General features: G+C 38.3%; 1 protein-coding gene across 1 annotated transcript in view; it reads right to left on the bottom strand.

The window, feature by feature from the left end:
- Positions 1 to 19,177, bottom strand: part of LOC124804804 (DNA topoisomerase 3-beta-1) — a 122,255-nt gene that overhangs the window by 49,271 nt on the left and 53,807 nt on the right. Inside the window, exons 6-9 of the mRNA XM_047265142.1 lie at positions 18,524 to 18,642; positions 12,022 to 12,222; positions 4,184 to 4,388; positions 2,002 to 2,184 (exon numbers count right to left, since the gene is read on the bottom strand). Of these exons, the coding sequence (XP_047121098.1) occupies positions 2,002 to 2,184; positions 4,184 to 4,388; positions 12,022 to 12,222; positions 18,524 to 18,642 (708 nt within the window). The remainder of the gene's footprint in view (positions 1 to 2,001; positions 2,185 to 4,183; positions 4,389 to 12,021; positions 12,223 to 18,523; positions 18,643 to 19,177) is intronic.

The raw sequence follows: 19,177 nt of genomic DNA, 5'->3' as shown, positions 1-19,177 counted from the left end.
CCTCTGCAAGGTACTTAAGTGTGAATTGCAGAGTAGTTATGTAAATGTGATGAAACAGTCCTGAACACACTTAAACATACTTTTTTCATTATTTTTAGGCTTAAAACAACTTTTGGTGCAAAAGGTATGTGTTTTAAATAGTTTTTCATTTCACTTGCAATTCTGTGTGGAATAACATAAAAAATATGACATCCTGGACTGTATAGAATATGCACAGTTCCATTGTGGCACTATGTACAAAGGACCACAGAAAATTGAAAGTGGAATAAGGAACTATTAAAAACACAGATAATATGTGCACCCCAAGTAATTAAAAAAAAAAAAACTGTTTTACGCATCATCGTCATCTTCTCTTCAGGTATTAGGCAAGAATTGCCTGTTAGGGTACCCATCTCTGTTGCAGCCTTCCTCTGTCTGTTCTCCCATAGTACTTAAAATTTCTTGCCTTTAAGGGAAGTCTCTCACTCTCCGTCCTTTGTAGATGTTTGTTCCATGTTGTTCTGTAATCTCTAATTTTATCATTGAGGCTAAGGGTTTGCAGTTCTTCTCTAATATCTTGATTTCTTAGCCTGTCTTCTCTTGTGCATCTCTAAGGAATTTCATTTCTTCTGCCTGAATCCAGCTTTCTTGCTTCTTAGTAATCACCCATGTCTCACAAAAAGGCTAAAAACCATGTCATTATGTACTTAATCTATAAATCTAGTAAGAAACAGAATATGTATTAGTAAGTGAGAAACCCGGCACTGCCCGGGTATTTATTTATACCTGTGCCTGATATTTCATATACGTGGGATTTATTTTTGACTTATAATGTTTGTAATAGTCTGACTGGAGACATGAATGAAGGGCTTTTTTTCTTCATTAACAAGGGAGAGAGCCATGTAGAATTGCCTGTGTGAGAAACAATTAACACTATGGTCCATCCCCACAAAATGCAGCATCTATCCTTGCACTTTAGTTATGGTCATGGCATAATATAAGCTCACTAGGAATTGTACATTTCTTGAGCAAAATGGTGAAGAGGTAGGAGGATGCAGGATCGGGGCTATAAAACCTCATTTGCCTGCACAACTTCCTGTTAAAATTTCATCAACTTCTATGATGTCACATTTGAGAGAAGTAACTGCAAATCTCTGAGAGTGAATGGTTCTGAAGATCAGACTTACATCACACCTCGCTTTCTGAAGGAGTTTCAAAAGAGTAAGTTAAAGGCCTGATTGCTCAAGCCACAGTAAATCCCACCTCACAATCTTCATTGGATTCTTGAGACCACACAGTTCTCAGCCTTTTAACTGTTCTGGTGCATTCACAAAGATGTAACCATTTTCTAAGCATTTTTATTTGTAAACAAAACAAAATAAAAATGTAACAAGTAGGAAACGTAACAAGTAGGCACCCAAATCGCATAGCCAACTTATTAAGTTCATTTTTCCTGGAAAATAGTGTAAATAAAACCTATCCAAAGAAGCAAATCAATGTTGTTAAGTTTTTAACACAAAAAGCAAAATCAGCAAATCCATAAATCCTAGCAGAGTAAATTAGCTGCTATTTTGAATTTTAAAGATAAGATTGTTCAGCTTAATTGTGTCACTGACATAAACTTTGGAAAATACACCTGTCAGTGAGTTAAAAAAACACTAATAATGCCATGTACTGGTTCTTCAGTGTATTACACAGTGATGATTAAACATTTGAACTACCAAGCTAAGCACACAATTTTAGAAAAAATGTAAATTTACGATTTTTTAACATGTTTCAATTTTGATGAAACAAATTCTATATTTTGCACTTTTACAATTTTATTATTAGAGTAGATAAGCCACCAAAGATACTTGAAATGCAACCAGCAATCAAACAAACAACATTATTTAGTCACAGCGACAGAATTTATTCACATAGAAGATATTAACAGTTCTTGTAACTGCCAATTAATTTCTAAACTGCTCCAATTTTCTATGTGGAAGAAAAGTACCTCAATAGTAAATGGATACAAAGTCTTACATCATGTATTGCAGCTTCTTCACCAACAGTAAAGTCAGGGATAATTTCATCCTTTCCCAAAGCCTGCCAGTGCATAATAGTTGTGTAACCAGGATCCAACAATGTTTTCCCAGTGCAGGTGAAAATTTCTGTGCCAATAGAAAATGCCACTGTTGTGCTTAGATATTTGCAGTCACGTGAAACCTGAAAGATATATTTCATTAAAAAATAAAAATTAGCAGTAGCTGTAGGTATCAGGACTTGCATACAAATTGTGTGTGTGCACATGTGTGCATTTATTTCAGACCATTACAGTAACAGGAAGTATTTAAGGCAGCAATATTTAATGAAATCCTCCTGGGCTAACCATGAAAAAGTGTTGGATATCATTATCATTGCAGACACAGCCATTATCCAGCTAGAAGAGTATGTCACTTTGACATCAATAAAATGCGCAAAGAAATGGACTGGTAGACATTCAGTAGGTATGTTCTGTTCTGTGTTAACTCAATGGATATCACACGTAAACAATCATAATAAGCTCTGGCTTGTGACATAGCAATCTGAATAGGTTCTGTTTGTCACTGCCAAAGCCAATCTGGAACTTGTCACTGTCCCAGTCAACATGAAACTCAGACTACCATCACTAACGCTAAAATGAAATCTGTTACAATAGTTGAACACAACTGCATGCCATTTGTGCGTCCAATTTCTTCTTTCATTACAGCATAAGAGATAGGCTGCATAGTGACACAGAGTGGCACCCAGCAACCATCAAATGATTCCCAATAGTCCTCTCTGGCCATCTGGATGCAGCAGTGATCCTAATTTGTACTGTGGTCACCATGTGATTAGTCTCGTGACACGTGTCGGGTGTGATTCTTTATACTGTTGCCATCCAAAAACAGTACCACAAGTACGAGCACCACCTACATCTATTCTGTTCTATAGTTGTAACTCTTATCCAGTGTGTTCTTCTTTCTTTATTGAATCATCCACCTTCTCACAGACCCACAACACACTTTCGGTAAAATTCAGTTAACGACACTACATTTGCTTGTTGACACAGTCCTGGCATGTCCACAACATTTTACACCTCTGTGACTCAGTGCACTAGATCACTACTACAGAATATCAAATACAGCTGTTACAGCTTCAGTTTTTTTTGTGTTCTGTAAGAGGTTCCTGCCCCACTCATACAATGGTACTGCCTTTATCAGTGACTTGTGCAAATATTGTTTTTCTATGCCACATATTTAAGATAATCCACTTTATCAAAGTAGGATTGGAGGTACTTTATATACAGCAAGAAGAGGAGAGAAACCAGTATCAAACGATAGGGCATCGAACACCTGAATCTTACTTTAGCAGTGTCCTTTTGAGCGGCATTTGTGTCCCACTGCATAAGGCAAGAAAGTATAAAGTGAGATAGATGCCAGAGAGTAACTAATCCTGCAATGTTGCAGGCAAATGTGACAGGCTTAAACTGAATTTAAAAATGCTGTCCTCTAATCCAACCACCAAATAAGCGATAACTGAACGCATGGCTCTGTCATCAAAGGAAATATTTAGCACGATAATGGAAATTATAGAATGATAACAACAACTGACGTGTGTGCATTTATGTGCAGGTGTACACACAGGGAAGGGATGGTTGCGTGCTGGTGGTGAGGGAGGGCGGATGTGGAGAGAGGAGGGGGTGTGCATGTGTGTGCACAAGTGCATGTCTGAGTTACAGCTGTTATGTACAAGCACATCCCCACATCTATCTGCAAACACATCACACTGGACACTTTGCACTGGATTTCCAATCCAGTACAACTTTAATGTTCTTCAGCACCTTCCACATAAACCTGATCTTACCTTGTAATTCAACTTCATTTCTACAAATTAAAGTTTAGATGAAAATAACTGATTTCCTACAAAGGACAATCTGCTGCAGACAATGTAAAATGTACAACTTCCAGGTAATATGCAGGGAAAAGAATGGACTTCCTTAGAAAGGTAACATGATGAACATGTATATTGGAAACCATTTTACAAGAAGCAATATCAATCAGGCTGTACTATAAAATTTTATCATCATCTTTTGTGGCTAGGTTGGTTTTATAAGTTTTTTGTGGAAAATAATAAGCAGAACATGCAACATAATACATACATTCTTATATAAAAGTAAGTAAACAAAGTTATAAGGCTAACTTACAGTAGCAATGAAGTGCCTTGTTATGTAATCATAAAGTCTCCACGCATCATTGTCCAAGTCGCCCTTGTTAGCCAGTTTCATGGGTGTTATTGGGGGATGGTCACCAGCATCATGGCCTTTACGAGGTTTGTTTATGCCATCCGCCAGTATTTCACGAACCTCAGCTCCCCACACTGAGCTGTGTTGTTGTTGCTTCAGCACTCCCCTGGTTTGTAAAGATATACACGTAGCGTTTCAATATTGCTTCCACTGAGTTATAAGACAAAGTTGGCAGATAACATGCTTATACAACAATTTTTTTATTACTGTTGTTAAAGTTATAAAATTATGTTTGGGGGCATATCTAAAGGAAGCTGGTGCCGTTTAATGCCACTCACAACTCTGTACTAAATTTAACAAATAAATATATTCAGATCTTACTGCTAACAGTGAATATTCCAGATTGAGACATTTGAGGCTGCACTGGAGAGCTTACTGAAATGAACATCTGTGTCAGGTTCAAAGTATGTCTTGGTGTGGGACTTAAACATGCAAGTAATGATCTGCCAACTGAGAACTTGGCACACTTCACATATTGAGACAGTTCCATCCTATCATTAAATTTCTCCTGCTGCTGTTTCTTCTATAATAATCTACCGTTTTATTTGTAGCCCTCAGATATATCATTCTGAAATTAATTATTGGTGTGTGGTTAAGATATCTGCCATCATACTATCTGTTCTAATACTAGACTTGCAAGATTCACAGAAATAGTTATGTGGAATTTGGAAGAACAGATGAGAGTTGGTACCAGATTGAAACTTTGATTAATCTAAGTTTTATACCCATAGACTAAATGGGCCCATGAAAGGCACCAGTTATAATTCATGTCAAACAATTTTAAACGATCAAAAAGACTTGAAGTAAAGTGTTGTTGCATCTTTGCCAACAATCAAGTTTTGTAGAGGGGGAGTAGTGACAGTAAAATATTCAAACACTAGTTATATATTCACTTGATAAAACATTCTCTCTGATGCTGTACTGACTCAGTACAAAAGTTAGTTCTGAAATTTGTTAACAGAAGACAAAAGAAATGCCACCTGCCAAATAAGCTATGCTCCTAAGGGTTTGTCCCCTAGTAACCATAATCATCAACAAAGTAGCATGTGAATATTCTGCAATCTACTTCATTTACAAAGAACTTAATCTTCTTCTCACTTCTTCAAAAGAACCACAGTGTTGAACCTATTTCCCAGAAGTGTACTTACACATTTATTACACCCTCTACGTAGTGAATAGAAGAGAAAGTGTGCTGGCTCCCCTAGTTCACTGGAGCCACCATGATATTTTAGTAACACTTATGGCATTGTGCAACTCTTATTGCTTGATGAACCACATAACCTGCCTCAAGATAAATCAACTTTAATTTGCTGAGTCCATTTCTAGAAGCTTTGGCACATGTTGCTAATCTGACTGAGCTTCTGTGGGGATATGTAGAGCAAACAGTATTTGCTTATAGTTGCTAGTTACAAAACTCTGTCTGTGTTATTTTGCTCCAAATTTCTAGCATTTGGTTTATGTATGTTAACAAGCATTCACTTTTAAGGCCCGTTCACATGCAACGATCTATCTGCGCAAATGTCTGCGCACATCACATCTGCGCAGACAGATCGTTGCGTGTGGAAAGAAGATTTGCACCAACCTGGGGTGTGTGCAAACCTGGAAGTTGGAGTTGGAGGTTTGAGCGAAACCTCTCAAATCTGTGGGTTCAAACCACATCTGCGCAGACAAGTTGGAGCGTGTGGACAGGAGATCGCCGCAAATCCGGTGCGAAACAGCTGTTTGCTCAGTCTAGTGTTTGAATTTGTGCGCACAGGGCATTAAAATGGCTGATAACTCGTCAGTGTTCTTGAGAGTTTGTTAGTGAATTCATTGAAATATATAGAAACCACCCATGTTTGTGGTAGATTAAAGTAAAGAATATAGTGACTGACACAAAAAGACAGCACCATACAATGCTCTAATTGAAAAATTGCGCGCAGTTGACGCCTCGGCAAACAGAGAAACAGTAATAAAAACAAAAAAATTCGTTGCGAACTGTTTACCGAAAAGAGTTATCCAAAGTTCAGAAATCTAGAAGATCTGGTGTAGGAGTAGATCAAATATACCAGTTAACGTTATAGTATTTTGATCTGCTTGGCTTTCTTAAGGTTCGCCCTGCAAATCTCGCAGTAAATTTACGTGAGAAAACTGCTTTCGCTTTAGCAGCCACTGTCTACACCATTTTGACTGCTTTCTCTGTTTCCTGCGGTTGGTCTGAATGTTTTTTGCAACACAAGTTGCGAACACAGACCACAACAGAACTTCCTCCATTTCTATATTTCAAAATAACTGAATTAAATTTTTGACGTTTACGGGGAGCGTAGTCGCTTGCCACTAATTTCTTTTCTACACCGACAGATGGCGGGCGAGTACTAGATTGGGGTTTGTGTCGTGTGAACACACCACATTTGCAGCGATCTTTTGCATGTACAGACATCTGCGCCAATGTCTGCGCAGACAGATCATTGCGTGTGGACCGGGCTTTATATTCACAGTTTTTACCAGATGACAACAACAGTTTTACAGGCTTATAAACACATGTAACTTGTGCAAACCAAGGGCATTTATTACTGATGGAGGATTGTTGCAACTCAGAGAACTCACGATGTTGAAATCTCATTCAAATGGTTCCAATTGAAGTTTAACTTTTCTTGTTCGAAAAATTCAGCCTGCCTGAGCATTTGTATTTTGTTGTTCCCAAAAATAGTTGCCATCTACCTTCACAGCATTTGTATTGATTCCACAAGGGTACCTGATACCCTTTACTAAATTTATGAGGTGTGTTTATAACAGAATAGCAATAATTTATATTTGAGATAATGTTCATATCTCTTTGAGCAACTTAATTTTTAGGAGTATGCTGTAGGTAAGAAACTCATTATAATACAGCATTCACTTATTATGGTATAACTGGCATCTACTTAACATTGTGTCAACTGTGAATGTCTGTTTTTATTAAGTTTAGGACATCTAGGTCAAGGAGATCTGAACAAGCAATCTTTCGTTAAACCCTATCGTGTTGAGTTTCAAATAACGCAGCTGCTCATAGTTCATTTGATTCACGCACTAATATTTGTTTATACAAAATGGATGGCACCTCGTGTATCCTCTGTGACTGTCACAGACTGAATCGATTTTATTTTGCTGTTTTTGCTCTTTTTTATTTAATGCTTTTTGTTAATCTTAAAATAATCTGTATATGTCAAAACTGAAAATATTTAATAATATTTAAATGATAACATTCTGAAAGAATGAGAGTTTAAATATGTATAGATGAGTAGCAGGTTTCAAAGCAATGCCAGTTACGGAAAGATGGTTGTGGCTGGTGGATGGCATAGAAGGAAGGAAAATTTGGATATAACATACCATCGACATGAAGGTAATTAAGAAACTCTGTGCAAGCTCAGACTTTTCCAGGAATATGGAACAAAATTGGGTGTGTACTTGCAAAGGAACCATCTCATCATTTGCCTGAAGCGATTTAGGATAGTCAATGCAGATTTCAACTGTTATCCTCCGGAATGAGAGTTCAGTGTACCAACAACTGTACTGCCTTATTCAGTATGTGCATAGCTGGTGAATTTGTAACCATGGTCATACAGACTGTTTTCCAGTGTATTGTGGACTGTAAAAATAATGGGCAAGGTGCATTTAAATGAACATACCTTGGATTAATTTTCTAAGCAATATTATAAAGACTGTGATATTGGAATAGTGCAAAGAGATATGTCTATTAATGAGACTGTTTTCAAGGGACTCTTTTTGTGAACTAATGAACTGTAGAGCAATGTGAAAGCAGTGACTAAAAGCAGAGGTCTAGCAAGTGAACTGATTTTAATACTGAGCACATACTGTGAACTGTGCACCATATGCAAAAGCTACACCGTTCCAGCAATAGTCACAAGTGTTTATTGCATGCAGTGATGTTGGCAAACATTACATCTTTCAAGACAGACTGCATTTGCTCTGCATTGCTGACCACCAGTGCTTAAAACAACATGTAAATGGTGAGTTCTTTTTACTGGAGCTTCAATCTATCACTTTCAAGATGAAGGCTGCATTGGCATTGTTTAACAAGGCTCACAGTTACTGGAATATGTTTGCGGGCCATCAGTGTGCAATAATTAATCACCATTCCTCATTGTTGTTAACCACTTCATATAACATAACAACAAAAGTGTATAAATAATTTTTCCAAGAACTGCAATAAAACTGAATTCACTGTGTAAAACATTTCACAGCAAAATGTAAATGCAAGTAGTATCTGTTTGCGTTACATTCTTTTAGCACTTACATGCATAGCATATTCTTAATTCTTGAAGTAATACGAAGCATTTTCTTTAATTTTGCTGTTATGATTTATTACATGTAAATTGATAATACTACTGTTTATACAACTGCTCTTTTTTCTGTAGATTTGGAGACACACTGCAGTACATTATACAGTATTTTATTCAAAGTGGTAGTAAAATGTGAGCATTTAAAGTGTTCACCATCAAGCCAGTCAACTCTGACCAGTCGGAGCAGAGTAGGTAGACTTTCAGTACTAGACCATTTATACAGGGGGCAAGCTTTACATCTGACAGTGGTGTGTGAGTAAAGTCTGTTTACACATAAAAACTGTTATGTTATTGTATACCAGAACACTGGAACAACTTTTCTGCTTGTGGGTGAGTATTACTGATTATTCTACTACAAGTGAGAGTATTATTTGGTTCATTCTGGAACAGTCAAATTTTAGAAAATGTTTTAGTTATTCAAAAATTAAATGCAATGGATATTTTTACTAATTTCATTGGTGGGTGATCAAGCTTCTTTGTTTTTATTTAACATTGTTCACCAGATTTCACTTTTATTTAACAGTTTGATTAAATTTTGTTGAATTTTTGCTCAAACACTATCAGTACTGCCAGGGGTATTAATTAAGAAAAAGGGGAGGGGGGCACAATCTTGTTTTTGCTGCATGTCCTATGCTGCCTGTGTTAACACCCAGCAAGTCAGCAAACTTCCTCTCTTCTACACACCACACCATGTATCACTACAAACAGTGACACCTAGGTTTTTGAGATATATCACTGACTCTAATCATTTACAATTGTTACTGTACTTAAATTCCACACAGTATTTCTAACTGATGATAAGCACTAAAATATATTGCATTTAGGCAATGACATTGATTTGATGCTTTTGATTGCCCTGAGTATCAATTTGGTGTAAATATTCTGGAATTTCATACAAGTTCTCATGATGTGACACCACGCAATAAAAGACAATGTAACCTGTGTAGAGTCTTAACCCTCTAGCAGGCGTGCCAATTTTCATAACGTGTGTGTGTGTGTGTGTGTGTGTGTGTGTGTGTGTGTGTGTGTGTGTGTGTGTGTATGTGTGGTGTACTTTGTACACATGTAAGGAATTACTGTCTTTATGTTACAAAGGTAAACATATATGAGCAAAATCACAGTTTAATGAAACAACAATAAACTAAGCTTAGATCATGTGAGCTAAAGCCCTGTTTAAATAAGGAATAATAAAGTAAATTTTCATTATATCACCCTGTTGCCACAGACAGGTGTTACCCCACACTAATGACCGACCTGAAGCATTAAAAAGTGTAGTCGCATCAGATCCTAGCCAGCCACTTATTCGACTACTAATTATCTTATAGACAATTGCCTCATTGTGGGAGTGTGCTCCTAGCTAATAATTTCATGCAGAAACCATAAGTTTTTTCTTGCCCAACTCACTGTTTATTTGCTGCTCACTTGTGAGCAGGACAACACAATTTACCACTGTATTAGCTGAAAGTAGTAATGAAGGAATAGGTATGGGTTCGCAATTGTGAAACAACAATGATATGGTGCAAAATAATTTTATTTGTGGTTGGCGTACTTTATAAATAGGTGTGCCTGTTTGAGGGTTAATGAATCACTTCCAAGTTCCGATTTTCCTTCTGCCTATCTCACTGGAATAGAACTTGAATAGAGACTCTCCCTTCTGCATTCAGTCCAACTGTTTGGGCATTTAGTTTCCATAAGTGAGTCTTTACATTTTACCTTTAATTATTTATCTCCTCCTTGTTGACTCTCACAGAACTCACATCTGACTTGTCCCCTGTACTCATTTTACCATTTGAATCAATGTGTTTGCCATTATGAGCTGTAGCACACTCACTGATACTGATACTTTTCCTCATCTTGACTTACGTTTCCATGCTTTCACTCTGCTCCCAATTATTTATTTTTGCTGCACCTCTCTCACCATCAAATATTAATGAAGTGAGAAAGAAAGAAAGAAAGAGAGAGAGAGAGAGAGAGAGAGAGAGGTGTGTGTGTGTGTGTGTGTGTGTGGGCGCGCTACTAGCATTATCAAAATAGTTTCCCTGCTTGGTAACACAGGCAAAAACTAATTTTACCACATTTTTGAGGTCACTCCACACAACACATTACCCTTAAGTTATTAATCTCCATTATGTTAATCTTTACTTGAGCCAGTGTGTGCAGCATGTTTTTATAGACATTCCCTTTCAGACAGCCCCACAGGAACAAGTCTGGAGATGCTAAATCAGGAGAATTTGGTGGCCATAATCCTTCAGAGATGATTTAATAATCCAAAAAATTCACACGTGAAATGAATCGTTTCAGTAGATATGTGACAAGTTACACAATCTTGCTGCAGCCAACAATGATTTTCATCTACTTCAAGAAATGAAAAACTGCATAATGTTATCTTGTTTCACAACACTGTTCACAGTAGTATCAAAGAAAATATGGCACACTATCCAACAGTGCAGTATGGCACACCACATTCCAATTTGCTGATGATGCAAGGCATTATCACAAAAGACACATGGATTTTCAGTTGATCACATTCTTGTTTTGACTATTCACATGCCCACTACAGTGAAGAAAGTAATGTATAGTTCTGTGAGTCCATGGATGTCAACAAATGATAAAAATCATGTTCAGTACACTAGACGCTTCTTTTATCTAATGGCTTCAATTCCTGCACACAACAGATGTGATATGCATCACTATCTAAGCAATACCATACAGACTCTGAGACTGTATAGATAGTCGCTCGAACATTTTGGAGGCGAACACAGCAACAAGTCACTCACCTCAGAAATTTTATCATCTGTCAAAATATGTATTTTCAATCTTGTTTTCTCCTGGATCTGATGCCTGATGGCGTGTCTTCTTTACCAGTTCTGACTATGGACTATCTCACCATCTCACCTCTCCCTCCAACCTCAAGCTCAGCATTCCTCCTGATAAGGCTTTCACAATTTAACTGCTATTTAATTTCTTCTGGATACACTATTGCAATTTCAGATATGTAACCATTGTCAAGCAAATCTACAGTTAACATATGCATTTCAGAATTACTACATAATTATAACATGACTATTTACACTATAAAAAGTCGTACTGAGTATAATGTCAACATAAAATGCAAAATCAAACTTTCAATAGTGTTCCCAGAAGAAATAAATAAATAAAATAGTGAAAGCATTATGATTTAAGATAATTCTACATGACTGTGACTCTTTTCAGCTTCAAACAAAGGGATATGCAAGTTCAAGATGGTATACTGTCCATTGCTAAAAATGCAAATTGTATCTCTGTAAACCAACTGCTTAATCCTGCTCAATTTTCCTAAAATAAATATTGCACATAGTTTTTGTAAAGGGAACTGAAGTAAGTATTCTGGTGTCATAAACCTTAAACTGGTTGCCCTTACCATATACATATACTTACACAAGGTCAAAATTCTCTGGGTACTGTGTAGTCTCTGTTCGAGGATAACTTATGTACCCTTGAGTGTATAATTTCTCAGCAATCTGCATAGCATGATGAGGCCCAAGACCAAGCCCAGAGCTAGCTACTCTCATAAGTTCCACAGTGTTGAGTGCCTGTGGTCGAGCCTTAACCTTCTCCTTCTTTGTGATACTTGTTACTCTAGAATGAATCACAAAATTCATATCGTAAAACACTGCTCCTACAAACAAGAATCTGGGGCAGTTTCTACATCTAACTTGGACAAAACAAATAATTTACCTATATTAATGAATATAATCTATTACAAGAATTGTAAACAATTTTTCTGGAAATACAGTAGTATCTTTCATTTTACAGTTAATGTGGTAAAACATGAAAAAAGTGGTGAAAGCATTTTCAAATACTGTGTACCTTCTCAGTTTTTTATATTAAATTTCTTGCAATAATGAAATAAGAAGAAATACTGACTCACTGAAAGACCAAACAGTTTCTTAAATGGTGTTACACACAGTAGACATGAATACAATATAATCAATATACGTAACTGACATATCTATAAACACCTCAATTAACAGTGAAAAACACATATTGTCATTTATTTGCCATAATTACTCTTTCTCCTAATCTTCCTTGTCTCATTTATTTTCCTTTACTACAATATGAATTAGAGAGGTGGTGTTGAATGGTAGAAACGCACAAAAGTGTACTTTTATATGTGGTCATCAACTACTCAATGACTGCGTTATGTGGTGAGTGAAAATCTGTCCTTATTCATATTGTTGTTATTCCATCCCAGATTTGTTTTCCATTTCTGCAAAAGAAGTATCTACTGTCACTTGAGTAGTAGTAACATATCAATATTATCTGTGCTTCCTGACTTCTAACTTGCAGAATCTTGCAATTGTCTGAGTTCAGAAATAATCGAAACTTTAAGTTTTCCAGTCAGTTTGTATTTACTCAAGTTGTCTCAGAAAAGAAAAGAAAAAAGAAAATGGTACATATAGTTTTCAGGCGGAAGCCCACAGCATACAAGTTTACATTGATACTACTGGTTTGGATGTTTCAGCCAATATCCTCTATTACATAAATTAATCATACAACTATGTATTATATTTTATAATCATTTGAAGCTGGCCAATCATACCTGAAAGTTTGTTATGAGGGGCAGTCAAATGAAAATCACTCTACACATTCTTCTAGCATGGCACCACAATAAATGTGCAGTGCTTTAAAAATACTTTGCAGACATTGCAATGTGCCATAATGTCGAAACACCCAGGAATGCTGTCCAAAAGAATCATCGTGTTGCAAGATGACACCCACCCCCACACAACCAATCAGACAAAGGCTTTGCTTCAGCAATTTGGTTGGGAAACACTGCAAAAACCTCCATACAGCCCAGATCCTTCAACAGGTGATTTTCACATCTTTGGCAACCTGAAGAAAACCATGCAAGGACATTGGTTTCAATCAGGTGAGGAAGTGCAGAAGTGGGTGCGGTTGTGGATCTGTCAGCAACTGACCATGTTCTATGAAACAGAAACTGGTCGCCTCATCTCTCAGTGGAATAAATGTCTTAATTTGTATGAAGATTACTTTTGAGTGGAACCATTCCATGGTCCCACTATGGTGGATGTGCAGTTCTCACTCAACTGCCTCTTATAATACGAAGCATTTTACTATGAGTACATAAGGTTTGGCATGAAGATAATTACCGATGAGTCATTAACTCATGTTGTATAAGACGGAGAAAGAAATCAGCTGTCCCCTTGTACAAAGAACCATCAAGACCTCAGCTTTCCGTCATTTAGCAAAACAACATAGAACCTACATCAGTATAGATGTAACATATCTTTTCCTCGGCACTATGTGTTCACTATTCAGTCTCCTTGGCCAGTTCCTGGCTTCTGGGGGAAGGGATTATTATTATTATTCCCCCCCCCCCCCCCCTATATGTAGATGGTAGTCCAGTCTTTCCATAATCTCCTAAATGTGTTGTGGGTGGAACTTAACAAGGCTGGCTTACAGATATGTGATTTCCCATGAGGACCAGCACTTTCTGATACCTATTACAGAGAAAGTTGTAACAGTCCTGACAAGTAGCAGCACCTCACAGAAGCCTTATTAGTGGTAGACGGAAGTGGCCAATGAGAATGCCTACATTCTGCTGTCAATTATAATTGGCTAAAAATGCCTCATGGTTAAATAATTTTATAGTGCAGTCTGGAGATTATGAAATCGAGGAGTTGACCTGCAATCATTGCGGAGTGCAGAAGTGCCCTCTGGGTCAGAGGTGGGGTTTCCATATCTCAAAAGTCAGAAGAAGGTGATCCTTTGTGACCAACCAAGTTATTTTTTGCAGAGTGGAAACTGAGAGATTCTGAAAGTGCTACTTCATGTGCAGTCATCGATTTTGAATTCAACCATTCCAATTTTTTAAGCGAGTATTGCCATTTTGTGAATGTGCAGTTGCTCCATAGGTACAGACACTAAAATAAGTAGTGTAGCCAAGTAGCTACGTGCATGGTGATGCTTTAGTGAACGAGGCACATTTGTCGAGGTTTTAACAGAAAACAATTCCCTTTTGTTTGTTTGGTTGGTTGGTTGGATGAGTAAAAAGACCAAACTACTAGGTAACCATTCCCTTTTTCCTTGAACAGACAGGTCTACATGACTGTACAGCAGAGATGATCTACCATGCAAAACCCAGAGGAAGAAAATCCCAAGGTCTGCCAAAGGTCAATGAAGGCTAGATAAGGGACAAAAAAGCAAAAATGGAAAAGTAGGGAGAAAGGCAGGTGAGATGCCCCACCTAGGGAGATGCTGGAAGCCCCCGAAAGGTGGTAAAAGGCCCCCTCATGAATAAAACGTAAACGAAGTTCGCCACTGAGGCATCGTCTCCTAACACAAGGGGTAGCAAGTCAGGGAAATTACGAGTCCGAGGCAGGGCGGCGAGGTTGGGACAGTTCAGTAAAATGTTGACCACTGTCAAACAGGAACCAGAATGACAGTGGGGTGGGTTCTCACAATGCAGGAGAGTCCTTGTGGGAGGACTGCATGGAAGACCTCCGCAGATTTGTAGTCTCCTGTATCGTCTGTGGTTGTTTGATGAAGCCAGAGTGAGCCATTCCATATCTAGATCCCTAAAACCTGATGACATAATATCAATGAGACGGCTGTTTCCATAATAGCAATATCAAGAGTTGACTTACTTGGCCAGGCTATCAGCAGGTTCACTCCCCATGATACTAACGTGGCCTAGGCTCCAGACAAAGGTCACTGAATGTCCACATTGTTCAATGGCATACAGGGAATCCTGGACAGTCATTTCCACAGGATGACAAGTGTAACACTGGTCAAGAGCTTGCACACTGCTCATTGAGCTGCTGCAGATGAGAAAGGACTCACCCGTGCAGGAAAGAATATGCTCAAGAGCATGAGAGATGGCTAACAATGTCACAGTGAAAACAATACAGCAATCTGCACTGGCAAGGACTGCAGTTCTCTATGTCCCACTTGAGTATAAGCACAGCCTACGTGACCTACTGAGCCATCGTGCATACTACTTCTGTACTCTGGGATGTGCCAAGGATGGAGAAAAAATGGTGGGGAGAGCCTCAGGATGAACGGGATCTTTCAGGCACAGGGTAAATTCAAGATCAAGTTTTTGGCAGGAGATGCACCAATAAGGTGTGAGTGGACCCATAGGAGAGGCTGTAGAGGAAACAACTAGCGCTAAGAGAGAAGGAACCATCATGGATTGAGTTTGTAATCCTTGGTCTGAGCCACTGTTGTGGGATATGGATTTCCATGTTTGGAAAGAGGAGACTGTAGTTTGGATGCTTGGGAGAGCTGCAAATGTGTGTAGCTTAACTGACAAGTTGTTGTTGGTGCCTGATCTGCAATGGAGGGACCCCACCCTGTGAGTAAACTGTTCACAGGGCTAGTCTGAAAGGATCCTATCAAAAGCGAACACTGCAGTGGTGTGTTGGATCGAGTATCTACAATGCTGAGGGCAATGATAAACCACATGCCAGACTCCCATAATCAAGACGGGATTGTATCAAGGTGTTGGAAAGTTGAAGAACAGTAGTGCAATCTGCATCCCAGCTCGTGTTACTCAGGCAACAAAGTGTATTTAGGTGCAACCAGCACTTTCATTTCAACAGGCAAACATGGGGAATCCACATCAACCAAGCATCGAAAACCAATCCTAAAGAGCACCAAGTCTCTGCCACATTGAGTAGCTGGTCATCAATGTAAAGTTCTGGTTGAGGGCAAATGGTACAACATCAACTGAAGTGCAAGACACAAGTCTTAGCAGCTGAATACGGAAAGCCATGGGTGACGAACTGTGCCTGCACCTTCCGTATGGTGCCTTGCTGTCGATGTTCTGCAACACCCACACTAGAGGAGCAATAGTAGAGGCAAAAGTCTTTAGCATAAAACGAAGATGATACTGAAAACACCACAGCTGCTGTGGACCATTGATGATTACTAGAAAGAGGAGGACACTCAGTACAGAGCCCTGCGAGACGTCATTCTCTTGGATATCAGGAGAACTGTGGCAGGCACCAACTTGAACCTGGAAAATACAATGAGACATGAAGTTCTGGATACAAATTGGAAGCAGATCCCAGAAACCTAACTCGTGTCAGGTAGTGAGGATATGGCGTTGCCATGTGGTGTCAATGAGCCTTGCATGTCAAAGAAGACAGCTAGCTATAAAGCATTGACATCAGACAAAAGCTGTTCGGATGGCACGTTCCAGCTAAATCAGATTATCAGTAGTGGAACAGCCTTGGCAAAAACTACCCTGGGATGGTGCCAGAAAACCCCGGACTCAAGGAGCCATCACAGTTGCCTGCTGACCATGTGTTCAAGCAACTTACAGAGAACACGGGTGGGACTAATTTGGTAATAAATGTCCATCTCTAGGGGGTGCTTACCCGGTTTATGTACTGGGTTAATCATGCTTTCTCGTCATTGTGATGGGAACTTGCCCTCACTCCGGATGCGGTTAAAAACCCCATTTGTTTCCATGGAACTTTGAGTGCTGCATTTCTATGAGACTTTTCAATGTGTTGACTTTCAACTATTTTCCTTCTTTGTTGGTGAGGTAATTACTGGTGGGAGTTGCTAGTAAACAGTTGGAGGCAACATACTAAACAGTTAGTGGTGCCTATCCCAGACCAGTGGTCAGATCTGAAATCTTGTCTGCGAGTAGTTGGACTGCAAGGGGGCATTAATTATTTGACTATGGAGTAGTCCTAAAACATACGTTAATGCAAATGAGCAGGAAAAACATAATGTTTGATTACAGCATTGATAGGGTACTGTCATGTCGATTACTCAGACGTCAACAATGCAAAGCAGTCTGAAATGGAATGAGCATGTAAGGATGGTAGTAGCACAAGTGAATGGTCCCGCAAAATGATGGATGGGTCCTGTACAAAATGTCACCACTTCTTTCTCTAAGCTAGTCGCAGGCTGTATTCTAAAAATGAACAACTTAGAGAAAAAAAAGTGGTGATACTTTCTGCTGGACTCGCCTATCATTTTGCCCGACAATGTTCGGGCGCATATAGTGGAAGTTGTGACTGATTTGTATGAAATGGGGCTAGAAAGTGCTGTAGCACCCACCACATTCCCCAAACTTAGGCCCTTGTTACTTAAACTTGATTCCTAAGTTGAAGGAAGCACTTTATGGCATTTGCTTCAGAGGTGGTGCAGAGACTTGTCGGGCAACTGACAGCTCCAGTCAAACCATCAATACAACTAGCACTGCTAAGGGTATCTTATGACTTCCACATCACTGACAATGGGTACACAACATTGGTAACTACTTTGAAGGACAATAAAACTTTGAAACACATATTTATTTTTTGTACATTGTAAATAATTGTTGTTGTTATTAAAGTTCCAACACACATAGTACCAATGTTTACAGCAACAAATTCACTACTAAACTTGTCACCCTCTGTCCGCAAAGAGACCAGGAAAGAGTATTATACTTCTATCATCAGATAAGAATGGACAACATGTCAGTAGAGAGTACTTGACCTGCTCGCATTCAAAAACTTAGTTATAATGGGAGGTCAGTACACCATAACACCGCAGACAGTGAAGCTACTCATCAGAGTATGAAGGATTATGTTACCATGTGATGAGATATGCAGAAATATGTAATTAATTGAATGAATACTACTATGGCTGCTGAAAAATGGCCGTTCAGACAAACTTATTATTCTCTGTCACTGCTTATAAAGAACTTGAAGTGTCATGTTAATACTATACAAAAAGTAGCGAATTTCCAAAATTTTTGGAAATAGAATCTCACCAGAGTTATTCAAACTCATAGTCCAGAAAAGCAGATAAGTTTAAAAAGGTATCAAGGATGAGAATTTAAGATATCTAAATAAGTAGCCTACAAATAATTAAACTATGAATCTTATTAGACCACATGTAATTAAAAACTTACAGGGCTTCCTTAAACTCTTTGACTTGTGACAGGAAAATGTTAGCTATCTCCCTCTCAAAGCATCGAACTCTCTCCCAGTCCAAAGTATATTCCCGTCCATCTGCTCCTTTTACTATAACCTATAAAAACATAGCAAGTTAATTTAAATAATAAAATAAATATTTTTTGCATTCAAGCTCATAGCAAAATGTTGTGCCAGACATATTGCACAACACACCAACTGTAAACCGAACATTTTCAAACTGTCCTCCTCTGATGAGAACCCAGAATACAATTGCTGTTACTGATAGCAGAACAACATCTTGGAATCACTACAAATACAGAAGCAATGACTTCTTGGGTACCCATTCACATACTTAGCAACTATTAACATTACTTCAATGAATAGCACAGCAAAACATCAAAGCAACTGCATCATCTGTAAACTCAAAAAGACTGTTACATCAGAACATACAGCATAATCTCTTTCAATACAACACAGAACTCATTTGTTTGCAACATCTGTTTCACTCTTTTTTGTCAGGTAACAATTTATTCTATCGTAAACGTGTTTTCAAGGCACTGCAGGCTCACCATCATGTTTATGGTAGAATAAATCGTATCAAAAAACTAAAAAAGTGACTAGTTACATATTTATAACCAGATACATCGCCA

This window comes from Schistocerca piceifrons, chromosome 7 (genome assembly GCF_021461385.2).
Source record: "Schistocerca piceifrons isolate TAMUIC-IGC-003096 chromosome 7, iqSchPice1.1, whole genome shotgun sequence".
Classification (NCBI taxonomy): Eukaryota; Metazoa; Arthropoda; class Insecta; order Orthoptera; family Acrididae; genus Schistocerca; species Schistocerca piceifrons.
Note: the sequence above shows the minus strand (reverse complement) of the source record. Positions and strands in the feature narration are given on the sequence as shown.